The sequence below is a fragment of the Numenius arquata genome, chromosome 9 (genome assembly GCF_964106895.1).
Source record: "Numenius arquata chromosome 9, bNumArq3.hap1.1, whole genome shotgun sequence".
In the NCBI taxonomy this organism is placed as follows: domain Eukaryota; kingdom Metazoa; phylum Chordata; class Aves; order Charadriiformes; family Scolopacidae; genus Numenius; species Numenius arquata.
In genome coordinates, this window is record NC_133584.1 from 3,253,356 (window position 1) to 3,276,455 (window position 23,100).

A 23,100-nucleotide genomic window follows, 5' to 3' on the forward strand; every position below is an offset into this window, starting at 1 on the left:
GCAGATATAAATTAAGGAACACAGAAAGACATATCACTGGTTAGAATTATAGTATTATTATTCCAGAAGCAAAAAAAAGACACAGAATAACTTTAATATTGCTACTGGTGCCTTAGTGTTAAAATCATATCCTTAGTAGTAGAACAAGCACTAACGAACCATACTGCAGCGCTAACAAAATCTCCTTAGTGATGGTATCTAGATGGAGGGGTTTTTAAGTCAGTATTAAGAGTTAGAGCTTAATGCCTTACACTAAGAGACCTTTTTTTTTTTAAACCAAACCTTCCTTCTATCAGATTCTGGGAGCACGATTTTTAGATTGTTCATAGTGTCTTCCAGAAAGCTGCTAAGCAAAACATACTCATCATCAGTTAAACCTCTTAGTTATATACAGTTATAGAAAATGGACTTGGAGTTCTTGAAGAACATTTCATAGTTAGAAGAAAAAATTATTTTAAAAGCATTACCTGTAGCTGGCATTTGGAGGGGTACACACCTATCTTTTTGGACAGTGTCCTCAGGTAAGGAAACAAGTTTTTTGGCAAGCGCTGCAGAAATTGGTTGTACTAACAGTGTTGTGAGGTTCAGTCGATTTTGTCTGTAGCTTCCATCTTAAATGAAAAAGAGAACAGCAATTTAGTAAATGAAAATTAGGAGATTTCTCTTCTGCATCAACAGAACAAAATAAGCAAATATCTACAATAGAGCTTAAAACAACGGATTTAGATAAGCAGTTGTTATTTTGTACTTGCCTGACTGGGAAGAAAAACGTATTCCTTCAAGAACAAGTGCCACAAAAATACTTGTACATATTATAGTACATGGGGAACAGTTCCACAAGAAAGTAACTGTCAAAGAGTCCAAGAAGGTATTAGATTGTGTGTGACTTAAAGTCGTGTAAATACCTCTCCTCACTGACCAATGCTACCACTCATAAGGCTCTTCAGTTTCCTAGGGATGCCAAAATGTTTAACTTCTGTAGAAGTTGTGCTATTTCACACTAAAACTGTTTAAGGAACAAGCCATCACACAAACAAACTTTTGTGAGGACTTCGACAAGAAACACACCACAGAGGTTACACGTTGGTGATAAACTGGCAACTTGACGAGACGTGCTTCCTTGCATATATCGAAAAGCCTGAAAATTTTATACACCTTCCTCTTTTAAAGAATACAATCCTATCATCTCATTGACTCCAACTGGGTCCAATGCAGCTAAGGCGACTATAATTTATTTTATAAATGCAAGGGTTTCTGTGATGGAAGGTTGAAGGAGGTCTGGAATAAGAGCCTACTGAACAGACATGTCAAGTGGAAGAAGGTACAAATGAGAAAGCATACGAATACTTCATTTACAGCTTTAAGATCTTAAGAAGCCACAGCACAAACCTCAAAATATCAGCAGATTCATGCATATTTTAAAATTGCCCTTTTACTGAAAAAAAGTGAGTTTCCAGACCATCCAACATTTAAGTATGGGAAGATTTCTGATGAGATGAGATATTTTGGGAGACCAACTGACAGAACTGGAAAAAAAAAAAAAAGCAAACTCTGCACATGGAAATGCTCTGAAGCACTTCAGGACAAGATGCTCATCTGTTTTTCTAAACTATTTCAGCTGGCCTAATAAAAGCTCTTCCCCTGGAAAGCAAGAATATTCTTGCAAACGAAAAGCTCGCCATGGAAAAGGGGATGAGGTTCATAGCATGGGGCAGAAAACAGCTCTAGAATAACCTGAAAAACTCTAAAAGTCTGCCCATATGGAATCATTTCCAAACTTCCAACTAGAGATTCAGAATCCAAGGCCTCTCTCTGAGGCCTCTATGAAACGATACCACATTTTCTGTTGACGTGGAATTCTTTATAAGCAGAAGGCAACCTTTACACTCTGTGTGACTACAAACACAATGGGAAGAAGCCATCAGAAAACTGCAGCACACGTTCTAATAAATTTCTATAAAATGATTAACAGGGGCATTGTTACTGAACCCCAATATAAAAAAAAAAAAAAATCTAGAACCACCCTTTTTTTAATTTTTGTCGTAGAACCTCCTGAGACTTCTGACTACGCCCTTAATCATAATGCAAAAATCAACCAAGGCTATAACTTTTAATTATGGGGGGGGGGGGGGGAAGTGTTGTTCAGCTTTACTACACAGTGAAAATGTTATCAGTGTTCATTTTGAAAGAACCAGAGAAATTTTTAAGTGGAAAGGTGAAACTGGTTCAAAACATGGTAATTTAGAAAAAGTTTTGTCTAATTGAAGTTGAGAGGGGTTGAGAAGTCCCTCAAAGTTGTTACTTCAGTAAATTGATGGAAAAATCAGTTTGCTCAAGCTTTGAGAGTCTGTTTCTACAATCATAAAGAATCCTAATCTGTCCATCAGAGATGTGTAACTGACACATTATTTTCTGTCTCTTGTTTGTCCATCTGCAGCTTCTATTACAGGAGCAATGAAGCTCAAATGTTGCAGATGAAAAGCATCTCTCCTGTCTCCATTTACCCACAACTTGAGCTTCACACCTGAATAAAGTGTGAAAGACACACTTTTGAGAACAACCGACATGAGAAAACCTCCCAAGTTTAAAAATGAATCATTTCACAATATAAGATGGAGTTTGAAGTATGGGACTAGAAGAAAAAAAAAGAAAAAAAAAATATGGAAAAGGAGATTTGAGTCATCTGGAAGAAAAACTTTCTAATAGGAGGAATTCATAAAGCCTTGCCTAGGCGGGTGGTAAAATCTCTAACAGCTGAAATATTTTTAAAGAAAAGATTAAACAAACATCTGTCAGGAATGACCTAGATATGGTTGATCCCCTCCCTGAGGGAAGGTGCCAGATTCGATGACCTCTTGACATCTTTTCCAGGCCTGATTTCTATATGATTCTCTAGTAACTGAACTTTCTGAACTATTTACAAAGAAAAATAAAAAAGGAAAAAAAAAAAGGAAAAAAAAAAAAGCAGTACTGGAATTAATATTGAAAAAAGCTTTAAGAAAAAAAAAAAAAGAAAAAGTAAGAGTTCCTTTCCCTCTGGCCAGCCATTTATTAGTTGCCTTGAGAGTACCTTGCTCAGGAGACGGAGGAAAACTATCTGTGTCATGATCAGGCTTCAAAAGCCAGAGACTGAAGACTAATCTCCCCAGTAAAACACAGTGCACAATGAAAAATCTGGAGATTTCCAGGGCTACGAGTTAAAGCAGAATCATTCCGTTTTAAAATCCTCATGGGCCTGGCGCTGTACCAGTTGCAGAACAGTGAGGTGCAACTTCATAAAGAAACCAATATATAAAGAGAACTTGGGGAGATTCTTGCTTGCTCTTTCCCTGCCGGATGCCGAATTCCTGGGAGCACATAGTGCTTTCAGGACCTGTGAGCACAACAAATGCTTCGAGAATAATTTAAATTTGAGATTTTGTTTGTACTGAAATTCAGTTTCATAGCACGAAAATCTTCCAAGAAACAGAATTCCTTCTTCTATGCAAGTCTAACCGTGCCAGGCCTAAAATGGCTATTAATTTAAGAAAGACTCCAGAGAACATACTTGAATGCAAGAAGAAAAATATGTTCATCAGTTATCAAGTTAATTTTAGGAGCACAAAAAGAGGCAAGCTTTAGAAAATTTCTGCACAGAAAGCGAGGACTACATTTCCACTATTCCAGTGACTGTGTTTTGTGTTTTCTTCTTCAAAGGAAGCACAAACCTTGAGCATCAGTTTCCACACAGCTCCGTCTGGGATACACACTTGTAACCCAGTGTTTTATAGTGTTCTATCACTTAACTTACTGGTATCAGTAACACATTCTGAGATTTCTGAAAAGTTTTTACTGAGAGAATTTAGCAGAAATACTTGTGTACCATATGCCCCTCAATTCTGAGTTAAAGTACAATTTTACCATCACTTCAACAACTTTTGTCAAAGCTGAAAAATCAGAGCACATGAAACAGAAGAGAGATGGTCACAATCTCATACTTCTCCAGTCAAAGGAATACTGCTTCACCCACAGCTTCTTCAGTATTAGGCTTCTGTTTATTTTTCTCTAAAATGTTTGTGCTATAAGAATCAAATTCCTGTTTGTTTTTATTTAAATTCCAGAATCAGAGAAAGATTGGACAGAATATTGTATTTCATCGTTACCTTTTTATTAAAGTCGGCCTCTGTCAGGATCTGATAAAACAAAAAGTTAATAAATAAAACTGTCTAAAAAGTTTACTGATAAAATTCATTAAAATAATTCCTTCTATGACCTGAAACACTGTTTTAATGATGTCCCCACCAAAATACAGAAAAAAGTAGCCTGAGTGAACATTGAACCATGATTGTACATACCCACATCTTTGACTTTCTGCTGCATTAATAACAGAGCAGTATTAGTTTTGAAATATCTGAAGTGAATGGCTCATTAATTTTGCACCTTAAGCTTAACAGAAATTTGACAAACAGTTTTATGCTGAGAACAGACACTCCGACCAGGAATTCACAGCACACGATGAAAGAAAATTAGAACAAAAACAGACAGAATAAAGTGCATTTGGTCAAATAAGATGGTTCTGTCGTTCCATTGCCTAAAGTCAAAGTTAGTTCAATGCGTTTCTGTGAAAGACGTATTCTGCCATTGACACATTCATAGAACCACAGAATGGTTAGAGTTGGAAGGGACCTTAAAGATCACCGAGTTCCAACCCCCTGCCATGGGCAGGGACACCTCCCACCAGACCAGGTTGCTCAAAGCCCCATCCAGCCTGGCCTTGAACCCCTCCAGGGATGGGGCAGCCACAGCTTCTCTGGGCAACCGGAACAGGTTGTTCCAGTGCCTCACCACCCTCACAGTAAAAAAATTTCTTTCTGGTATCTAATCTAAATCTCCCCTCTTCCAATTTAAAACCATTACCCCTTGTCCTGTCACTACACTTCCTGACAAAGAGCGTTTCTTCTGCACCGCCCTTTGTCAACACTCGAGCTGGTATTAACCATGAAAAACCAAAGATGTATAAACTGACACATCATAGACATTTATCTTATTTGTGCTTTGAGCTTGTATACAGCTTCCTCCCCAACTTTGCTGATACATTCATCAGCTGTTAGGCTGCCGCTGGTTCTCATGAAGCTGACCACAACCATTTCTTTACACTTCCCTGCAAAATCAGTTTATCTGTGGTTTTCCTCACTTACATCTAATCACATGCCCAGACTGGAAGGGACCTACCACAGGGAGACTTCACAGCTGACTGGTGGCTCTAGGTACTAAAATCACATCAGTACTGTTAATAATTCTGCTATCAGGAGCTATTTTGTTACATCTTCAGATACAGCTGCTTCCAATACTGTCCATGACCAGCATTCTTAGGACATGACTCTTCCTACTCAAAAAGCAGCCTTCGATTAAGCCTTCCCAATTAATAGTGCTAGACAAGGCTTGCACTGTCACATTGGTGCATTATATGTCAAGAGTTGAGGGGTTTTTTTTGTTGCTGCTGGTTTTGCACATTGCTATTCCAACGAAGAGTTTTACAAAGTAACACCTTTTCCTAAGACAAATCTTACTTCCTATATACTTTTCAATGGCACTATTAGTATGAGTACAGTCATACTCCTATGAAATCGCAGAATTTGGTTCAAGTAGATTCTTAGAATACAGATCTTGTCTAACCTCTGATATAAAATGTACCCACCTACTACACCTCACAAAGTCACCGACATTTTTTTTTCCTTCCTAAATCTTCTCTTCGAATGTGGGAAGAGAAACAAACTGATTCCGACTGTCACTTCTCGCTGCAAATGGATACAGTGAGAACGTTGATCCAGAAAAACTGATGCTGTTCTCTAAGCACTTATGAACAGGAAATCTTGGGAAAGCCCCACATCTGCTCAGTGTTTGGAGTCTGAAAGGTTTTCTGCATATGATGTCAAATGGAGAGCTCTTCTTCCACCTCACTAAAGCAAAGAACATAGTGCTGATCACCTTATAGTGCTTAAAATGGAAGTCAGAATGGATTTTATTAATGGGAAGGAGAAGACTACAGCTTCAGAGTTAGTATCTTGAGAGGTATAACCTAAAATACCAGCAAGCATGAGAAAAATAACTGGTATAGAAAAGCGTTACTCAAAAGAAGAGCAGAACCTGGAGCAGATGCTTATGGAGCTGAAGCGGTAACAAGCAGTTTCCTGCTATGTCTTTATTCAGTTCTCTATGAATTATCCACTAGAATTACAGGGTGGAACATATGTCAGTTTTGAAGTACTTTGCTTCAGTAGCCACTGGTAGTAATATGAAGGAAGAGAAAGACATTTGCTTCTCTTTTGTAAAAAAGTAACTTTGAAATTCTGCAACCAGGGATTTTAACAGCAGCCCCAAGTCAGGGCTTTCAAAGCAGCTTTACAGGCAATGAAGCGTGAGATGATGAACTGCTCTGCCAACGACAACAGCATTGTGGCAGCTTCATTTCAGGATGCACGATTCACAAATGGACAAGGGAGGCTTAGAACTACGTACCGATTTGAGATACGGATGAGAAAAGCGGCTGTGCCTATAAAAGGTTTACACACATGTACAGAAAATACAGACTTAAAGGCAGTGGGGATCACCTAAAAGGAAAACAAGTTACTGAGAGAACTCTGAAAAAACATTTTCAATTTTTTTTCTTCACAGTAGTGACGGATAAAGAGACTTCTTTAAAAAACAAAGATATCCCACCTCCCAAGAGTTAACAGGGCCGTACATTCATTGATACACACAAAATTACACAACACTATAGAGATATTGTTTTGCCTTACAAAGTACATTCACAGTATTCTGTTTACATCCCATTTTATCAATGGGGTGGATGAAATCTGGGCATGTATCACCCAAGACTGTCTCTTTAAACAGATTTCTGGTGGCCTTAAAAAAATAAAACTAGAAATTCTACGGCTGATATGAGAAGAAAATATACCTCTAGAACCCGCTGTCATCTTTTTCCCTCCCTCTCAATGAAGTGTGCTTAACCAATATGAAAGAGAAAAAAATGTCACTCCCCCGTCTTAGTGCAAATCGCTCTTGTCTTAATGCCTACTTAATGCACTTTAACAATACTGTCAGTCTTGTTTCTTTTTAAGATAAATAGAATAAAAAGCAACACATATACTCTGTAAAAGCAAAACTGCTTTGACACACTGACGCAAAAACATCTCATTAGTCCCCTTCCCTTCTAAAAATATTTAATAAAATGGCAAGAATAAAAAAAAAAAAGCAAAAAACTCCTCACAATACTCTCACCATTTTGAATCCTCCTTTCCACACAGCTTGTTTCAGTGGCTAATCATTAAAATGACATAAAAGTGGCCAAAATAGAGCAAAATTACATAACACTTTGACACCGATTGACATGGAAGTAACATTTTTCTGTTTAAAATATCCTGTAATTGTGTAACCCAAAAGTCATAAAAAGGAGAGAGCAATTCTTCCACGTATTGAAAAAAAGTAAAACATATTCTTATGTCCTAGTAACCATGGAATGTAACAGGAGAGAAAGGACAAGGTCATTCTCAGTTCTTCCTGTGTTAGTAAAGGCTTGTCTCACTACTGAACTGAAAGAAAGTCTCCACTGACAGCAGTTTGGGGCATGGGACACGAAGTCACTCTAAGAGATAAGGCCCAAAGCACCTCCTGAATGAATTACGTTTCCCGTTGAACCACTTCAACAATTCAGCAACTTCTAGCACAATCAAGAGTTAATGGGTTGGTCTTACAGCTTGTTCCCTCATGAAATAAACCTTGTTTTTCTACGCTGGTGATGGCCACTATAGACGAAACAGACAAAAATAAGACACTGATACAGATTTCCTTCCCTGCAGCGATGATCAAAACTCCAAATAGCAAAATAACTGTCTTGCTTTAGGTGAAATACGTTTGCAGCAGCCAGAATATACATCGGGTTACATATGCCATCACTGCGCTGGTTATGAACAAGCATGGAGTCCTGCTTACCCACAATAATGAGATTTATTGTTATTAAAAATAATAAAAGTCCTATAACACTCTACAAGGAATGGAATGGAAATAGAAAATCTCTAAGAAAACACTGAAAGTGACAGGTTTAGGATACCAATTATTTTGTTTATAGCATGTAGTGAACATTGCAATGACTCAGAATCACGTGCCGTCTGTATATATTTGGTGAACAACAAGAAATAAAATTGCATATGTTATCTGTGGTACACTAAGCTTTTCTTACAGTAATATATATCTCTGATTTATTCTTCCATATTTGTTTGAAACCATGGAAAGTCACAGTTTGGCTTCAGTTTCATGACATATGGGGTGATCCAAGGGTCTGCAGTCTCACCCTTCTCCCACAGCTTGTTACTTTTTCCTCTCCCCACCCTGCAGGGCCATTAATTGTGCCAGCACAACTGTTTCACTGGCCACACTATGAACCAGATCAGCAAACTTTCTTGAAGTTCTTCAAAGCTAGATCTGTGTCCTAACCCATATCCCGGCAGTGCTCTTAACAGATAAATCAGCAGAGCAGAGGGAAGCTGGGACAAGGAGGTAGATGGGGTGGCAGGAGTTCCTCCAATTCCTCCCAAAGCCTTGCATTGTCAAACCACAACCACAGAGGATACTCTTGTCCTCTAGGATGTAAAGTGACTGTTTTCTTGGCACAGAATGATGCTTAAATATGCACATCAGTTCAAAAACTACTTACAGCTTTTAAATCACAGGTCAGATCCTAATGGACAAATGTCTACATACAACTAGATAATCGGAGTCAAAAGCAACAAGAATCCTCTTGTCAAGCCAAGGACTATTCTAAAAACTGAACATACATGGAATCAGCTTTGTGCAGAGATTTTGGTTCCTTCCTCCAAGAGTTGTAGCAAACCAACGGAATGTCTTCCCTGTCTGCTCATATGTAAAAAACGCTGCTTTACGCATGCTCTGATGGCTCAGACCTCAGTAACGATTAGTGTTCAGCTGATATTTTGGAACATTTCAGTACTGGTGTATAAGGCATTTACTTTTAATCCGTATGAATAGTCCAATTGAAAGTAAGATTTATATGCATGTTGCATTCTGGTATTAAGGTACACAATTGGGTTGTCTGGTTTTTTTTCTCCTTTTTGTCTCTACACTAGGTTAATAAATGTCGAAACAGGATGGCCTGGATTGCTTTCTCTTCTCATTCTGCATAGCTCTGTAGCTCCCCCTTGCCATGTTTGTTTTCTCATCAGCAAAATATTTCTGAAGTTCTTTGTTTCTAACTGTAGATATTAGCATTTCACTTGTAAAAAACCCCAACCAACAAAACAATCCCTTACTTTCTCTTTTGACTGCCATCTGTTAAGCCGCTCCTCGGAGAAATTAGCAAGTTTCCATATTGGATCTCTGAACTGCAAATATGCCATCATCTGCAAAATTTACGAAAATAATCCCCGTTGGAAAAAAGATAACAGTCTCATATAAAATTACCAAAGAAGACTGAAACATAAACAGAGGGCATTGTCCAGATATTATAAGAAGGCTGCTCGTGGCCCCTGAACAAACAAAGCAGTCTGGGAAATGTCAGAAGTAAGGAACAGTTGAGCTGGGAAGGGACATGTGGAGATCGTTGAAGGACAAGTCACCTGCTCAAAGCAGAGTCAACTAGAGCAGGTTGCGCAGAACATTGTTCAGCTGGGTTTTGAGCATCTCCAAGCACATGCCAAAATCCCTCTGGGCAACCTCTTCCAATGCTTGACCATCCTCACCAAAAAAAAGCTTTCCTTATGCTTAAGGAGAATTTCCTGTCTTGCAGTTTCCTCCTCCATTCCCTGAGTATCACCGGAGAAGAAACTGGCTCCATTTTCTTCCGCACTCCCATCAAGTATTTACACACACTGATAAGATCCTCGCAATCTTCTCTGCTCAAGAATAAACAGTCCCATGTCTCTCAGCCTCTCTTTGTACCTCAGATGCTCCAATCCCCTAGTCATCATGCATATCTATTAATTCAAAGTATATTAATGCAATTTAAGTTTTAGTTCCAACAGCCACTGGAAATGCAGTGACACTCGTTTTCAAGTGGAATTCTGACTATACGGATCAAAGCCATACGAAAAGTTAAAAAAACCCTTCTATCTGGTGGCATCTTGTTCCAAAGGGCTTGAGAGGAAGAATCAGTGTTTTTAAAAAGCCAGCTTGCAATGAAAGTGTTCCAAGTTCTGAGTTTGTTTTTCCTTTATTAATCTTTCACCTGCAAGATTAGATAAAGTAGATATGTTTGGATGTGTACCAGTAATAATTTGATTACAATTACTTAAGAAAAAAAATATCCTGGCAAGTCAAGCTCAAATGACAGATTTCTAGAATGAAGATACAGATGTGCTCAAGATCCTTAATTTATCCTGTTTATAGCACAGAGTGGGGAAAGAGTTATGCTCTGAAAATCCTAGAATACTGAATCTATGGAAACCCTTGTACCATATATTGGCTCATTTCTTGGATTACAGAACAGAGACAAATAAACTATAATCTATTTGCAGCGCTCCTCAGAGATATAAACACTGGTATTTAATTTACTTAATAAGTCGCTTATGTATTTGCAATGTTTATTATGCTCATGCTGACTACCGTAACTGCTGTATTCGGCTTCAGAAGACTATTACAAACACCCATGAGAACCAGATTTTTTGTGCACAAGAGCACATTGTATGAGAATATTCATTCAAAACTCCAAATGGAATCCATGGCACTAAATGATTCCTGAACTACCTCTGGTAAGCAGCTCTGCATCCTCACTGGGGTAACGGACACAACTGAGCTCCTGTGACCTGAGATGAGATGAAAAATAAATCATTTTGTTGAAATAACAGAGTCGAGGAGGTAGTTAATATTGAGGCTAAACCCCCTGAAATTCAAGGACAATCTGAGTTAGGAAGATCAGAAGCAAAGAAAATTTGAAACAAAAAGAATATGAGGCAATACCTTAAAGAATAATTTCTGGCTAAAAAAGGACAGAGTAGCAGCATCATTTCAGAATATTGTATTTAAGGTCATGTCTTAAATTGTCAGTCAGTGATAAACATATTTTTTGAAAAATACTATTTAGGATTATTTTTCAAAGTAAATACTTAAGAACAACAGCTCCACAAATATAACAGAGATTATTGCCCAATATAGCTATTAAAATTCTGCAGAAAATAAGAAAAATATAATCTGAATTATTACTAAAACCTAATTTAAATGGAAAGTGTCTCTTTGTTTTCGAAATCCAATGTTTTCAAATTTATTTCAAATGCCAGAGCTAATTTGATATTTGCCTTCTCTGAATTACAGTAGCTTCTTATTGATGAATATGACATGAAAGCAGATTTCCTACTCAATTCAAAGGAGCCTTCATAGGTATAAAACAATGTGTACCCAAGTCTCCCATATCAGGCTACTTCCAGGTACATCTTATATTTCCACAGCTGTAAATTACTGCATTGTATTTTTGCTCTGTAGAAAAAAAAGGTTTTTGTTTGTTTTGAAATAAACTTTTTTTCCCTCCCAAGGTCATTATGCAATCACTACTTTCTTCTTGTTGGGTCTTTTGGTCGTTTTTCTCCCTCCCCCCCCCCCCAATTTTTCTGGCTAGTTTATATTCACATATAAACTAATGTATTCACTGACAGTAACCTGTTAGTGAAGTTTTGTGATCTCGGATTCCCTAAAAGTGACACCTGAATTATTACATGATTGCCTCTACAACACATAACATCATTCTTTACTGTCACAGGTACTGTTATTTCACACAAGTGTGCAAACTAGCATTTGCAGTTTAGTAATAAGCTATTTTCTGCCAATAGTGTTGCAAGAAAGTTGCAATTTGTCCGCAAGTATCTGTTTTCTGCTCAGAAAAAAATATTTATAGCCACTCAAAGATCAAATATTATTTTCCCATGCACTCGCTGCAGAGAACATTTCATTCTCAAACATGATAAGCTTTCTATGAGAGCACCTAAATCAGCGAGACAGAACTGACTGAACAGCTCAGTTGTCCATCACTCTTCATTATAAGGCCAAAATTCAAGTATTCCTATACATGATTTCAGGTTACCAATTCATAATTTCATTTTACTGCCTGCAGTTCAACTGCAGTAAACAAGTCTAATATTTAGGTAATAACAGATCAGAGGGCAAAAATACTACCTTTAGTCTGTAGACAGAACCGATCTTTTTATTGTGCTTTTACTTCATGTGCAGCTTTTGCACAAACAATTATGTGGAAAAGATATTAAATGCTGTGAAACAAGCAAAAGTTTACTGCATGAAAAAGCAGAAACTATTCCTTTTGTTACTACTCTATTTTAACAAAAACTAAATTTTATTCAATTTTGGTTTAATCTGGTTAAGCAATTCGAAGTCCTGTTAACTTCTAAAAATGAACTGAAAACATAGCTCAGGACCAAGCGTGGAGAGGGCATTTGAAAGATGTTCCATTACTGTCTTGACAGTCATCAGTGCTGAGTACATCATCACAAAGCTACTGCTAAGAAGATGCTAAATGCATTTAAATTAAGTGGATATATATATAAAACACTGTACGTTGTGCTTGCACTGATTTGATAAAAAACACAGAAATGAAGGAAATAAGTCCCTTTTAAAAAGTCTGGCCCCTTATGTGATTCAGTTCACAAAAGTCGAATTTATGTGTGGCAGTTGAAAAAGCAGCACTGACTCTTGGGAAGTGTAAGAGGAAACACAGAAAAAGGAAACCTGGAACAATTAATCACCCAAATTATTTAACGTATTAATATGAATTTGCTATAGGCCATTATTAATCTTCTCTTGTACATATAATTAGATAGTACAGGACCTGTATTGATGCAACCTCAAGTATCTATAAACCTATGTAACTTCATCACAAAATTAGATTTTGAGTTATGTATGCAAACTTGCTTAAATAATAATTTTCCCATCAGAGCTTATTGAGCAGAACAATGTATTACCTTAGATAAATTTGGCTAATTATACTTCCTTTAAAATCTGTTCAATAATTTTCTGTCTCCTACTGTAAGTCAGTAAATATTTCAAATTTTGTTTGTTAACCTCTAGCTTAAGTCCCCAAGAAAAAAAGCCAGAAACAAGTCTCTTTAAAATCTAATGAAAAATGGTGTACTATTCTACCACTGGTTGGAATTGTGCTCGTTAGTGCTGGTTCCTTATATTCTGGCTACTGAATTCGAAAATGAAACAGTTTCGTACTCTTCCTAGAACGTCTTAGTCAACACAATACAAACCTCTGCAAATAACTAGAAATATGAACTCAATTACTATTGTGTTTTTGAAATGGCAAGAGGAAATTAAACTACAGTTATTGTGACATTAGCCTTCACACTGCTCTGGCAATTCTTTAAAAATGTAGGTTTTTTTAAAATTAGGGATAATACACAATATTATGTTAAAGAATTAAGTCACACTTTGGCTTCGAGAAAAGTAAAGATGTTTCTCCTGGGACAAGTACTTGACATTAAACGAGTTCTGACAAGTTTCTTGTCAAACCATAGGTCGATAAAATAACTCCACTTACCTCAACTTAATCATCATTGATAACTCAGTACACAAATCATAACTTTAGTCAAACTCTAAAGCAATATGATTACAATAAAATTTCTGACAGCTACCAGACATTATCTAAGTGTGCTAAGAGTGCATCTAATACCAGCCTGCACTGACATACCACTCATTTACTTCACCTACCCATAATTATGACAGTGACTTAAAGAACACAAAGTGATAAAAGAAAAAAAATGTAACTGCAAACTTTTCTGTTTTCCTGAAAATTTGCAAGAGATTGACGACGTTAAAGCACCCTTGCAAATCCCAATTCAACAAAAACCCAATATATATCTATTTACTGCTCTGCTCAGGTTCATTAGTGTAAGCGGTATTATAAACTGTAAGAAACATGTAGGATTCAGACTAAAAGGGGTATAATATTTATTTCATTATTCATTACTTACTATTGCTAATTATACACTATTATTACTGTCAAGAACTTTGAGATCGTCCAAAGGAAAACAGAATTAAATTTTAACAAACTGTATTAAAAAATCCTGTACATCTAAGTGTTTCTACGCAGTAAGGCGTTTTTCACCACAAGGGTTTTGAAAATCTTTTGTAGATTAAATAGACATATCTAGAACAAGAGAGGAATTCTGGTATCCATCAATCCAACACTTGTAGCTTGTAAAGTGAAACAGCACATTCTAACTTCTAAAATATCCAAACCAACACAAGGCACACAGTAAATTCAACGGCCATTGAACTATATGATATGCATTAAACTGCACACCGAGCCTGATCAAAAGAGAATAGAAAGGCTCGTGCCAATATAATTTAAAATGGAAATCAGACTGGCCAAAGATTACTGCTCTGGAAAGTGGTCAAGGAGAAGATTTACATACACTAGACCAAAATGTCTCTGCTCTAGTGGTCAAATATATGCATATTAACATCAAATCTTAATCTCAAATCACAGTGTGGGAATTTGTAGTACCTTGAATATCCCCAGCAGAAAAAAAAAAAAAAAGTGAGTTCTTACATATTGTACAGCAACATTAACCTTGTTCTTGAAAAAAAAAATGGGGAAAAAAACCGGAAAGCCAAAAAAACTCCCAGCACCAAAAACCCCCAAGAAATCCAGCCTCTTTAGGTAAATTACTTATCTGCAGAATGATCCATAACAAGGCCAGGACAATATATTTAATCATAATGACTATTTTAAGTAAATATCACTTTAAAAAAAATGTCAAGAAGGTATCTATGGATCAATGTCAACAAAAGGCAAAGCTGGAAGCTGGAACTTGGCACTTAACCCAGTTCAGGTTGTGCTCTCTTCCTGCCATGGCTGTATTACAAAGCTATATAAGTGGAAGGAGAATCCCAAATGACTTTTGGCAATGTTTTCAACAACAATACTCCAGCAACCACGGAGCTCAGACTTCAGCAGAATTCGGCATTTAGAATCTAATATTAAGGATTAGTATGCAGCTCACCTAGAGTCATTTGTAAAATAAGTTCCAGAAGGTGTCCTAAACTATACTTAGGACACTCAGATAAAGAAACCGGTTGCACCAGGTAAGCGTCACATTTAGTGAATAAGGATTAGAAATGCACCGTGGGGAGTTCCGTATTCCTCGGATGTATAGCTAGAACCTGTATTAACATAAATGGATTGTTGCACTCTACATTCATATGAATGAGTTCTTGAGTAAAATCCAGAGTTGAGTCAAGCTTAGATATTTGACAGATTGGCTAACAGAAAACACACTGACAATGGAGGCTTTTCTACATATTTATGCCTTTTCCATTCCGAAGTCTAATCTAACAGCTCTCTTAAAAGCAACTTATTCAAGTACAGAGGGTGCCAATTGTCAAAGCTTTTACAATGGTAAACATCTGTAGGAACAGAATTCAAGATTTCAAAAGTGGTGCAGGTTTTCCATTCATTTCACTTCAAAGACAAATCATTCAGACCTACCTTACATTGCGTAAGCCATCTTCCTCTTTGCAATGTTTTCAATTCTGAAGGAACTTTTCTTTAAATAAATAATTAAAAACCAGAGATCACTTCTATTATGTAACCTCCCTGAATTACCTAAAGTTTCTTACATGTCACTTAAGAAAATGCTTCCCCAAGTTTCTTTCCCCGTTCCTCCCGTTCACAGAGGGAGGGTGTCAAGCCCTCAGAGTTTCAATCCAAAGTCTCTCAACGATCCATAGCTCCTGGCTTACTTCAGGAGGACTCAGAGGCACAAAAATTTAAAAGAGAACTATTACTGAGCAACTGACCTCAAACGTAAACATTCTGTTATGCATTAAGATAGTTAATCTCTCTTTTCCAGGTAATACTGTAGAATGCTGTGGTACGAGAGCTAGATAATCTGCATGGATGTTCAGGGTCACAAGATGAGATCATTTACTAGTGTAAACTACTGCATTTTTACTGCAGTTAATTTACACCTGCTTATGAGTGACTGAACAAATATTTATATTCACATTCTCAGGTTAAGATCCCGAAAGTATAAAAATATTTTGAGGAATGCTCATTTTCAAAAAAACATTTTAACCTTCAATGAAATAAGGACTTAAAAATGAATTTCTGAAAATGATGCTGAATCGTTACTCATATTTCAAAACCTTGACTTAAATATTTATATGTAGTGCCCAGTGTGCAGGTAATTACTCAGAGGCTGACAGTCAGACGTGATCTTCACTTTCAAAAAAATTAACTCCAGAGAACTATAATACAATGACAAGTACTTTTTGGTACTTCCAAAGCCCAACTTCTTCTAAGGTTGTTTTTAAACGGCAGGTTAAATTAGCTGGATTTGTTAATTATTTTGCAATATTTTGTGCATAGTGGTGTATTGGTATTATCTATACTAAATACATGTACTTTTTAAAGTAGGATTTCAAGCAATCAAATGCTAATCTGCAATACTAAAATGCTATCTCATACATTATTTGCACTCATTAAGATTAATTACAACAAATTTGCTCTGTTCTTTCTCTTTTTTTCCAATATAATGTTACTGAAAGATACAGGACTTGGATAAAATAGAATTTAGTTACATACTTAATTTCATGTTCAATGTTTCTTAAAGATCTTCAAGGGACAATGCGTTCTGAAGTTCAAACACTCCAAAGATATTGAAGCATCCACTACGCACTTATTATTAATCAATGAACTAATTTATTAACTAATAGAAAATACCAAATGTTGCTGATATTGAAACTAATTTTTTTTTTAATCCTAAGAGAACTGAAATAATCTTTCTCAGCTGTCAAAATTATTACATACTAATACTCTTACTGCTCCTTTTCTGGTCAAGAGCTATAATCTGTTTTTCACAAATAGGCGGGGTTATGGAATGAATAGTTTACCAATAACAAATAGTTGCAATGGACACATGGGAACATGGCAACGTCAACTGTTCAAATATATCCCAAGATGACCCAACGATGTTAATCTCTATGGCTGCTCCTTCCTAAAGCAAGGGATTTGGTTTATCTCGCACCAGGCTAACACCATGATCAGCTATAATATAACCCTAATGGGGCAACGGTGTCCCTCGTTACACGTACCTCAAAAGGCATTTTGCTCCATTACCTTAGTTCATCATTACAGAATACAAACATACAGTTTACTAAAAACCAACTGACAGAACACAGAAGCATAAAACAGAAGTTGCATGGAGTAACAACAGAATTACTGCTCTTGCATTAGAAAAACATTAAATTATATAAAAATTATCTTTTCAGGCAAAATATTCGTATTTGGGAAATACTTCATCTCTAGAATGACATTAACTGTCTCTTCAAAACAGGAATTATATTCACTGAGGATAAAAGTAAACATAGATTAAAGTAGCAGATGTAGCAGGGAAAACTTGCTAGTTCTACCGAGACTACTATTGACAACAGAAGATTCTCTTTCAAATAACTGTGGGGCTTAGTCTACAATAAATAACAACTAATGGATAATAAATAGCAAAATGTCGTTCATAATGACAGACTGAAATGAGCCTGTCTTCGCTGTCTTCAAAACGCTTACTGGAACAAGTTTTAAACACAAACAAGCGAGCAGTATAAGGAAGGGCACAATTAGCTGAAATTTTGCCTACTCAGAGAGTAATTTAGAGAGCAGTTCTGCTATTAACAAGTCCAAAGGAATTAACCAGGTTTTATAGATTATTATCCCTTCTTGAATATTGCAGACCCCACCAAGGAGCGGATGGACAGATAAATATAGTCTGAAATATTTTATACTACTAGTGGTGAAATACACGTGCATCAAAAATGAGTCAATTATAGACAAAATGGTGTCTGAGTGTTAGATTCTCTCTGTATTTCAGTGGGATTTTACTAAAGTTTACCAGTTAGTATGAAAATAGGAAATAGTATCTAATCCAAAGGGAAGACAGGCTCTGTATGATAATAGAGAAAAAATGTAAGCAGATACAATGACAGCAGAGAGGGATGTGTGGACATGCATTGGCAAATTGAATTAATTCCCAAACATCCAACTTCAGAACATTTTCTGAAATGCTGTTGCACCAGCTGCACAGATGTGACATTTTTTATCTCTATTAACTTGACCTTGCAGTAACTCAGAGGTGGAAAATTCTGACTGAATTCTGACCCTAAAATCAACTGAAAACTCTTAACAACTTCAAAATGGCCAGAACTTTAGTCTGTATCTCCACTCCTAGGAACCTCTCCCGTTATTTTTGTACTATAAAAAGGTATGACAGGTGTTCATTGAAATTTTTACTCTATAGATTAATCTTTGTTTACTAAGAAATTAAAAGTCCTATTCATTTTTCATTAAATACAATGATATAATCTTTGCAAATACTGTTTATATTTAACACGGGGGTTTTTCCAGCCATAATTTGGAGGAAGGAGCATATAGTCTCATGTCTATTTGGAACATAAAACATCATTCTTTAGTATATATTTATGCTATTAGAAAACACAAAATTTTCCAATGAGAACCCTAAGGAATTTAAATCTATCAGACAAACTAAAAGGACTTCTGGTAGACACCTCACCCCTTTAAAGTGGAAATTTTTACTTTAATGTTTAACAGAAAGTAAGAAATTTCAGCATATAAAATGAAGACACTCTTGATCTAGCTTCCAAGAGAGAATTTGTAGAGATTTGGAGGAGCCAATTCTGTTATCTTTTAGTGAAGTAGTAACGAACGTCAAAGATTACAGTGTGGAACAAAAGAACTCTGGGTTGTCAATACTACGTTGGTAGAAACATATGGAAAACCACATGCCACTGACATGCTATAACGTTTATCTCAACCACTACAGGCAACCAGATAGAACTGAACCTATTTGAGGTGACTAAAAGATAAAGTACTTTGACAATGAACAGATAAATTTTATTGTTGCCTAGATCCTTCTTAAAGTGTATAACTTCAAGTTTGTCTAATTATCCATTCATTTCAAACAACACATGTAATGGTGTTGACATATGGATACTGTAACAAACTCCGCTGAGTAATCTGCACAGTGTACAATAGAGACATACTATTTTGCACTCAAAAAGAAAAAAAAGAAGGCATATTTCATTTTCAAAGCAAAATTTTCTTCATAAACAATTACTGCCAGAAAGGAAAGGTCAAAACTGGTAAGATAAAGTGTTTTTAAGCTTCTAAGAATATATAATAAGCTACTGAGAAGCAGAGGGAGAGGTAGGTTTTTTAGAAAAAGTGTTTCCCTGTTCTTAGAATAAGAATACATTTAGCAATCAGTGCAAAACAAAGCGAGCACTTAATCCTGCAGCTAGGAAGAAAGGGCCTACACACCACTGGAGTGTAGAGAGGGCTCGGGATTCTAAACTTCTTCTGTTATGGCAGAGTCAATTAAAAGATTCCCAAGGCACAGTTCGAGAATGTGAGAAAAAGAAAATATGCTTCCCAGAGGAAAATCTGAGTCAAAGTAGCACCTTTCTTCTGTTTTATCAGTAATACTGTACACAGTAATACTGTACACTAAGAGTTTCAGTGAGTATCTGGAAAAATGTCAGGATTGCTTTAAGAAACTTTGTCAAATTGAAATTTTCCCATTAAAAGCTTATTTTATTATTTCAACTTGCAATATGGAAGTGCAAGGAATACTGTCTTTGTGAGAACTCTCTCAGACACACTAAGAAACCTGTTGAAAACTGCGGTTGAGTTTAAGCTTTAAGCAACGTTTAATTTAAATTGTACATACAAAGAGTTTTAAGGAATGAATTTCAAAGTATGTAATGAAGTACAGTAAAAACGGTACTTTAAGTAACAGGTTAGACTTCTGGATTTATCATTTTAGGACTGTCGAATACATCTTGAAAAAAAAAAAAGTATGTAACATGGTAGTAAGAATAGCTTTTGCTCCTTGTTTTTATCTTGGAAGATTAACTATGGATAAAACAGTAGAGGAAAGCCACAAGAGATCTGCTATTCATGTTTTATTTTATTTCTTCTGTGTAGAATGAAGGAAGCAAGTCTGGAAAGGATCTGTAAACCAGGACAGAAGAAGGAATCATTGCCGAGGATGATGAAGCAGATAAAGCAATGCACAGCCAAGGGGATGAACCAGATGAAACCGAAATACCACAGGGCATCTCCACACCAAGGCCATAAGAAACATGCAAACTTGGTCATGGGGTAATTTAACTACTGAAACTGGCAAAATAGAAATCTGGTATTGAAACATGTTACCTAAAAAAAAAATAAATCTAAACTCTCAAATAAATTAGTCAGAGGTGATGGAGTTTTCTCTAATTTTAAATAACTTAAATTATTCTTAGACGAAGTAAACTTGGTTACTTGCTGCCACTAACGAAAGTAGCACATTTTTACAACTGATTCTGAAATTAGTTCTCCAGATTTAACATCATGAATTTAATCAAAATGATCTTAACTCTAAACTGCATTTCATCATTGCCACGACTGAAGTGTAAATATATTTAAAAGCACTTATTCATTACCAAGCTTTCCAGTACAGTAAACTAAGACAGGACTTCCATTACTCTCAGGTAATAATATAGTGTTGGTAGAATCCTGAAGAACTAGTACATCCACTAGCTCTACTCTTGTATTAAATCCAAGCAGAAACAAAAACACGTAGACATGTTTTTGAAGGGCATCTTTTACATAGTATTAATGAATATAAAGGATGTATCCAAGTATAAATAAAAGCTCTGTTTTCTAAACAGAATTTGAAATTGTACCCTCACATATACACAAATAACTTTTGATCCTGAAAGCAACTGCGCAGTATGAAACGCCTACACGAGGTACATTCACAGCTCAATTATTCAAACACATGGTCTCAGCTGGGCCATTTTTCTAATTGTTAGCTCTGACACTAAAACCTCCAGCAGTTAGGTAAAACACAACAGTCAAAGGAATTGAAGAGGATGTAATCTATAGCAAGCATTGAACAGTGGGAACATTAAAGTTTTCTTTATTAATTCAAAAAATGAAAGACACTAGATGATAATTCAAAGAAAAATACTGATGGAAGCATAAGAAAAACATCCAGGCAGTGGAACTTACAAAACACCAGCCTGATACTCTCAGCCCTGACATTTTGCCTGACATTTCTTCCGAGATAACTGAAGCTTTCCTTCCACAGGTGTCAGGAATTTCCTTCCTCTGTTTAGTCAAAGGACGAGGCAGAGACGCCTTGTGAATCGAACTTCTTTTCTGGATGAGCACAGTCATTCTCTGCAATTAGAATGTAACAGTCTCTAGCTGAGAACAATTTACTGAATAAAGCTTAGTTTTTGCAAATGACACCTGCAAGATGTTGAACTGCCACCAACCTCGATCAGATCAACGGACTGAAGAGTCATCAGCATTTTTTTAGGAAGTACTCCATAACAATTAGAGCATCTTTATCAATATCGGGAAGACGATGTTGAAAGGTATTATTAGAAGTCGCAACATATATTGCCTTCTAGAAGTGACTTCTCCTACAGAGTCTGATACAAAGCACAGTAACAAGGAAGGTAAAACCTGAAACAGAAGTAGGCGAGTTTGCTCCACACTACCTAAATAGATCTGAGCTCTAAGTACCCCATTTGTGCTTCTAACCAGCTAATTGGTATCACAGTCAAATCACCAGAGGCACAAGTACTCTAATTAGCACCCATATCCAGTCAGAGATACAATGTATAGGCACAATTACAGTTGCGACAATTCAGCTGCAAAAGTGCTCCTTCAAGCCTTAAATCATACTGGATATTGCTTGGTAAATCCTAACGCAGTTCAGTAGAGGCTCAAAATACACAAGTCTTTTTCTCACTGAAATTTAAGACCATAGACTCTTTCTATTACCTTATTTAAGAGTAAATATATGAAAAAAAAATCCATCAGGTTCTAGCTAAAGGGAAATCCATGTTTTTTGTATTTGGAACAGAAACAAGCTCACATCAAAATCTAGTCTAGTACACATTAGTGCCTTAGGTCTGTATGTGGATGTTTTATAGACATTTATTTAAACATTCAGTTTCTCTTTTTCCCTCTCCTTTATTCTATTACTCTTTTTGCAGGCTAAGAATTTCAATATGGATTTAAATTAAGCCTCAAAAAATGACAGATACAACACATGTTTGAGTTTGAGGCAATTTCTATTATAATAGTTACTAAAATATGAAACCACTCCAGTTTTGAAACTATAAATATTTTCATTAAGCTATAACCAGCAAACTTCTAATGATATCTGTGTCATGAGGACATCTTTTGGCCACTTTATCTTGGCTTTTAGGTGCTCAAATCCATAAATGATCCAACTCTTTAACTTGTTTTAATTAATCAGATAAAGCATTATTGTAATTTCTACTACAAGAAAAAAACAAAAACACCACCACAACCAAAACCCAAAAAACTTCAAAGATCACATAGAACTCCTATTCTTGTGATTGCCTGGTGCATAAGCATCGGTAAGGGACAGCTATACTATCATAATAGCCCACTCTTACCGTTCTTTATCATACTGGAACTTCCATGAAAAGTGATTGGTATAAGAAACAGATGAAGAGAAAATAGGCCTGTTCATGAACTGAGTAAAAAAAATTATAAAACACACCAAAATCTCCTTCAATGTAAGGAAGCAAAATGAAGACTACGCGTGACTGAAGAAAGAATACAATAGCTTAATTTTCGATTTACACTAATCACAGTTCATCTGATTCACTAACAATCTGGTACAGCAGGGACAGCCTATGGTGTTAAGCAGCACAGCTTACCAATATTAAAGAAATAAATATCATTATTATGAATTCTGCCAATCCCATTTTCCATGACAGGTAAGAAACAGGCAACATTAAAATGAAAGGGATATCCTTTAGCTAAAATAATGTGCATCCAGATTATCTACATAATCAAACCTGCATTCCTATTAAAATAACAAAACATCTATGGCATGGTAATGCTTAGTTTTTTTCTCCATAAAGTTGAAGGAGAAACTGAGACAAAGAAAAGTATTTTAATAAACGTAAGTCTTGTAGAAACAAATCATAAAGAACCTGACCCAAACAGAGCAGACATTAAAATTCAAGAATGATCTCTGCTAGGATCACAGA

The 23,100-nt window shown here is 36.1% G+C and overlaps 1 protein-coding gene across 1 annotated transcript in view; it reads right to left on the reverse strand.

The window, feature by feature from the left end:
* NAALADL2 (N-acetylated alpha-linked acidic dipeptidase like 2) overlaps positions 1–23,100 on the reverse strand; it is a 240,202-nt gene that overhangs the window by 108,160 nt on the left and 108,942 nt on the right. Inside the window, exon 6 of the mRNA XM_074153553.1 lies at positions 468–611. Within this exon, the coding sequence (XP_074009654.1) occupies positions 468–611 (144 nt within the window). The remainder of the gene's footprint in view (positions 1–467; positions 612–23,100) is intronic.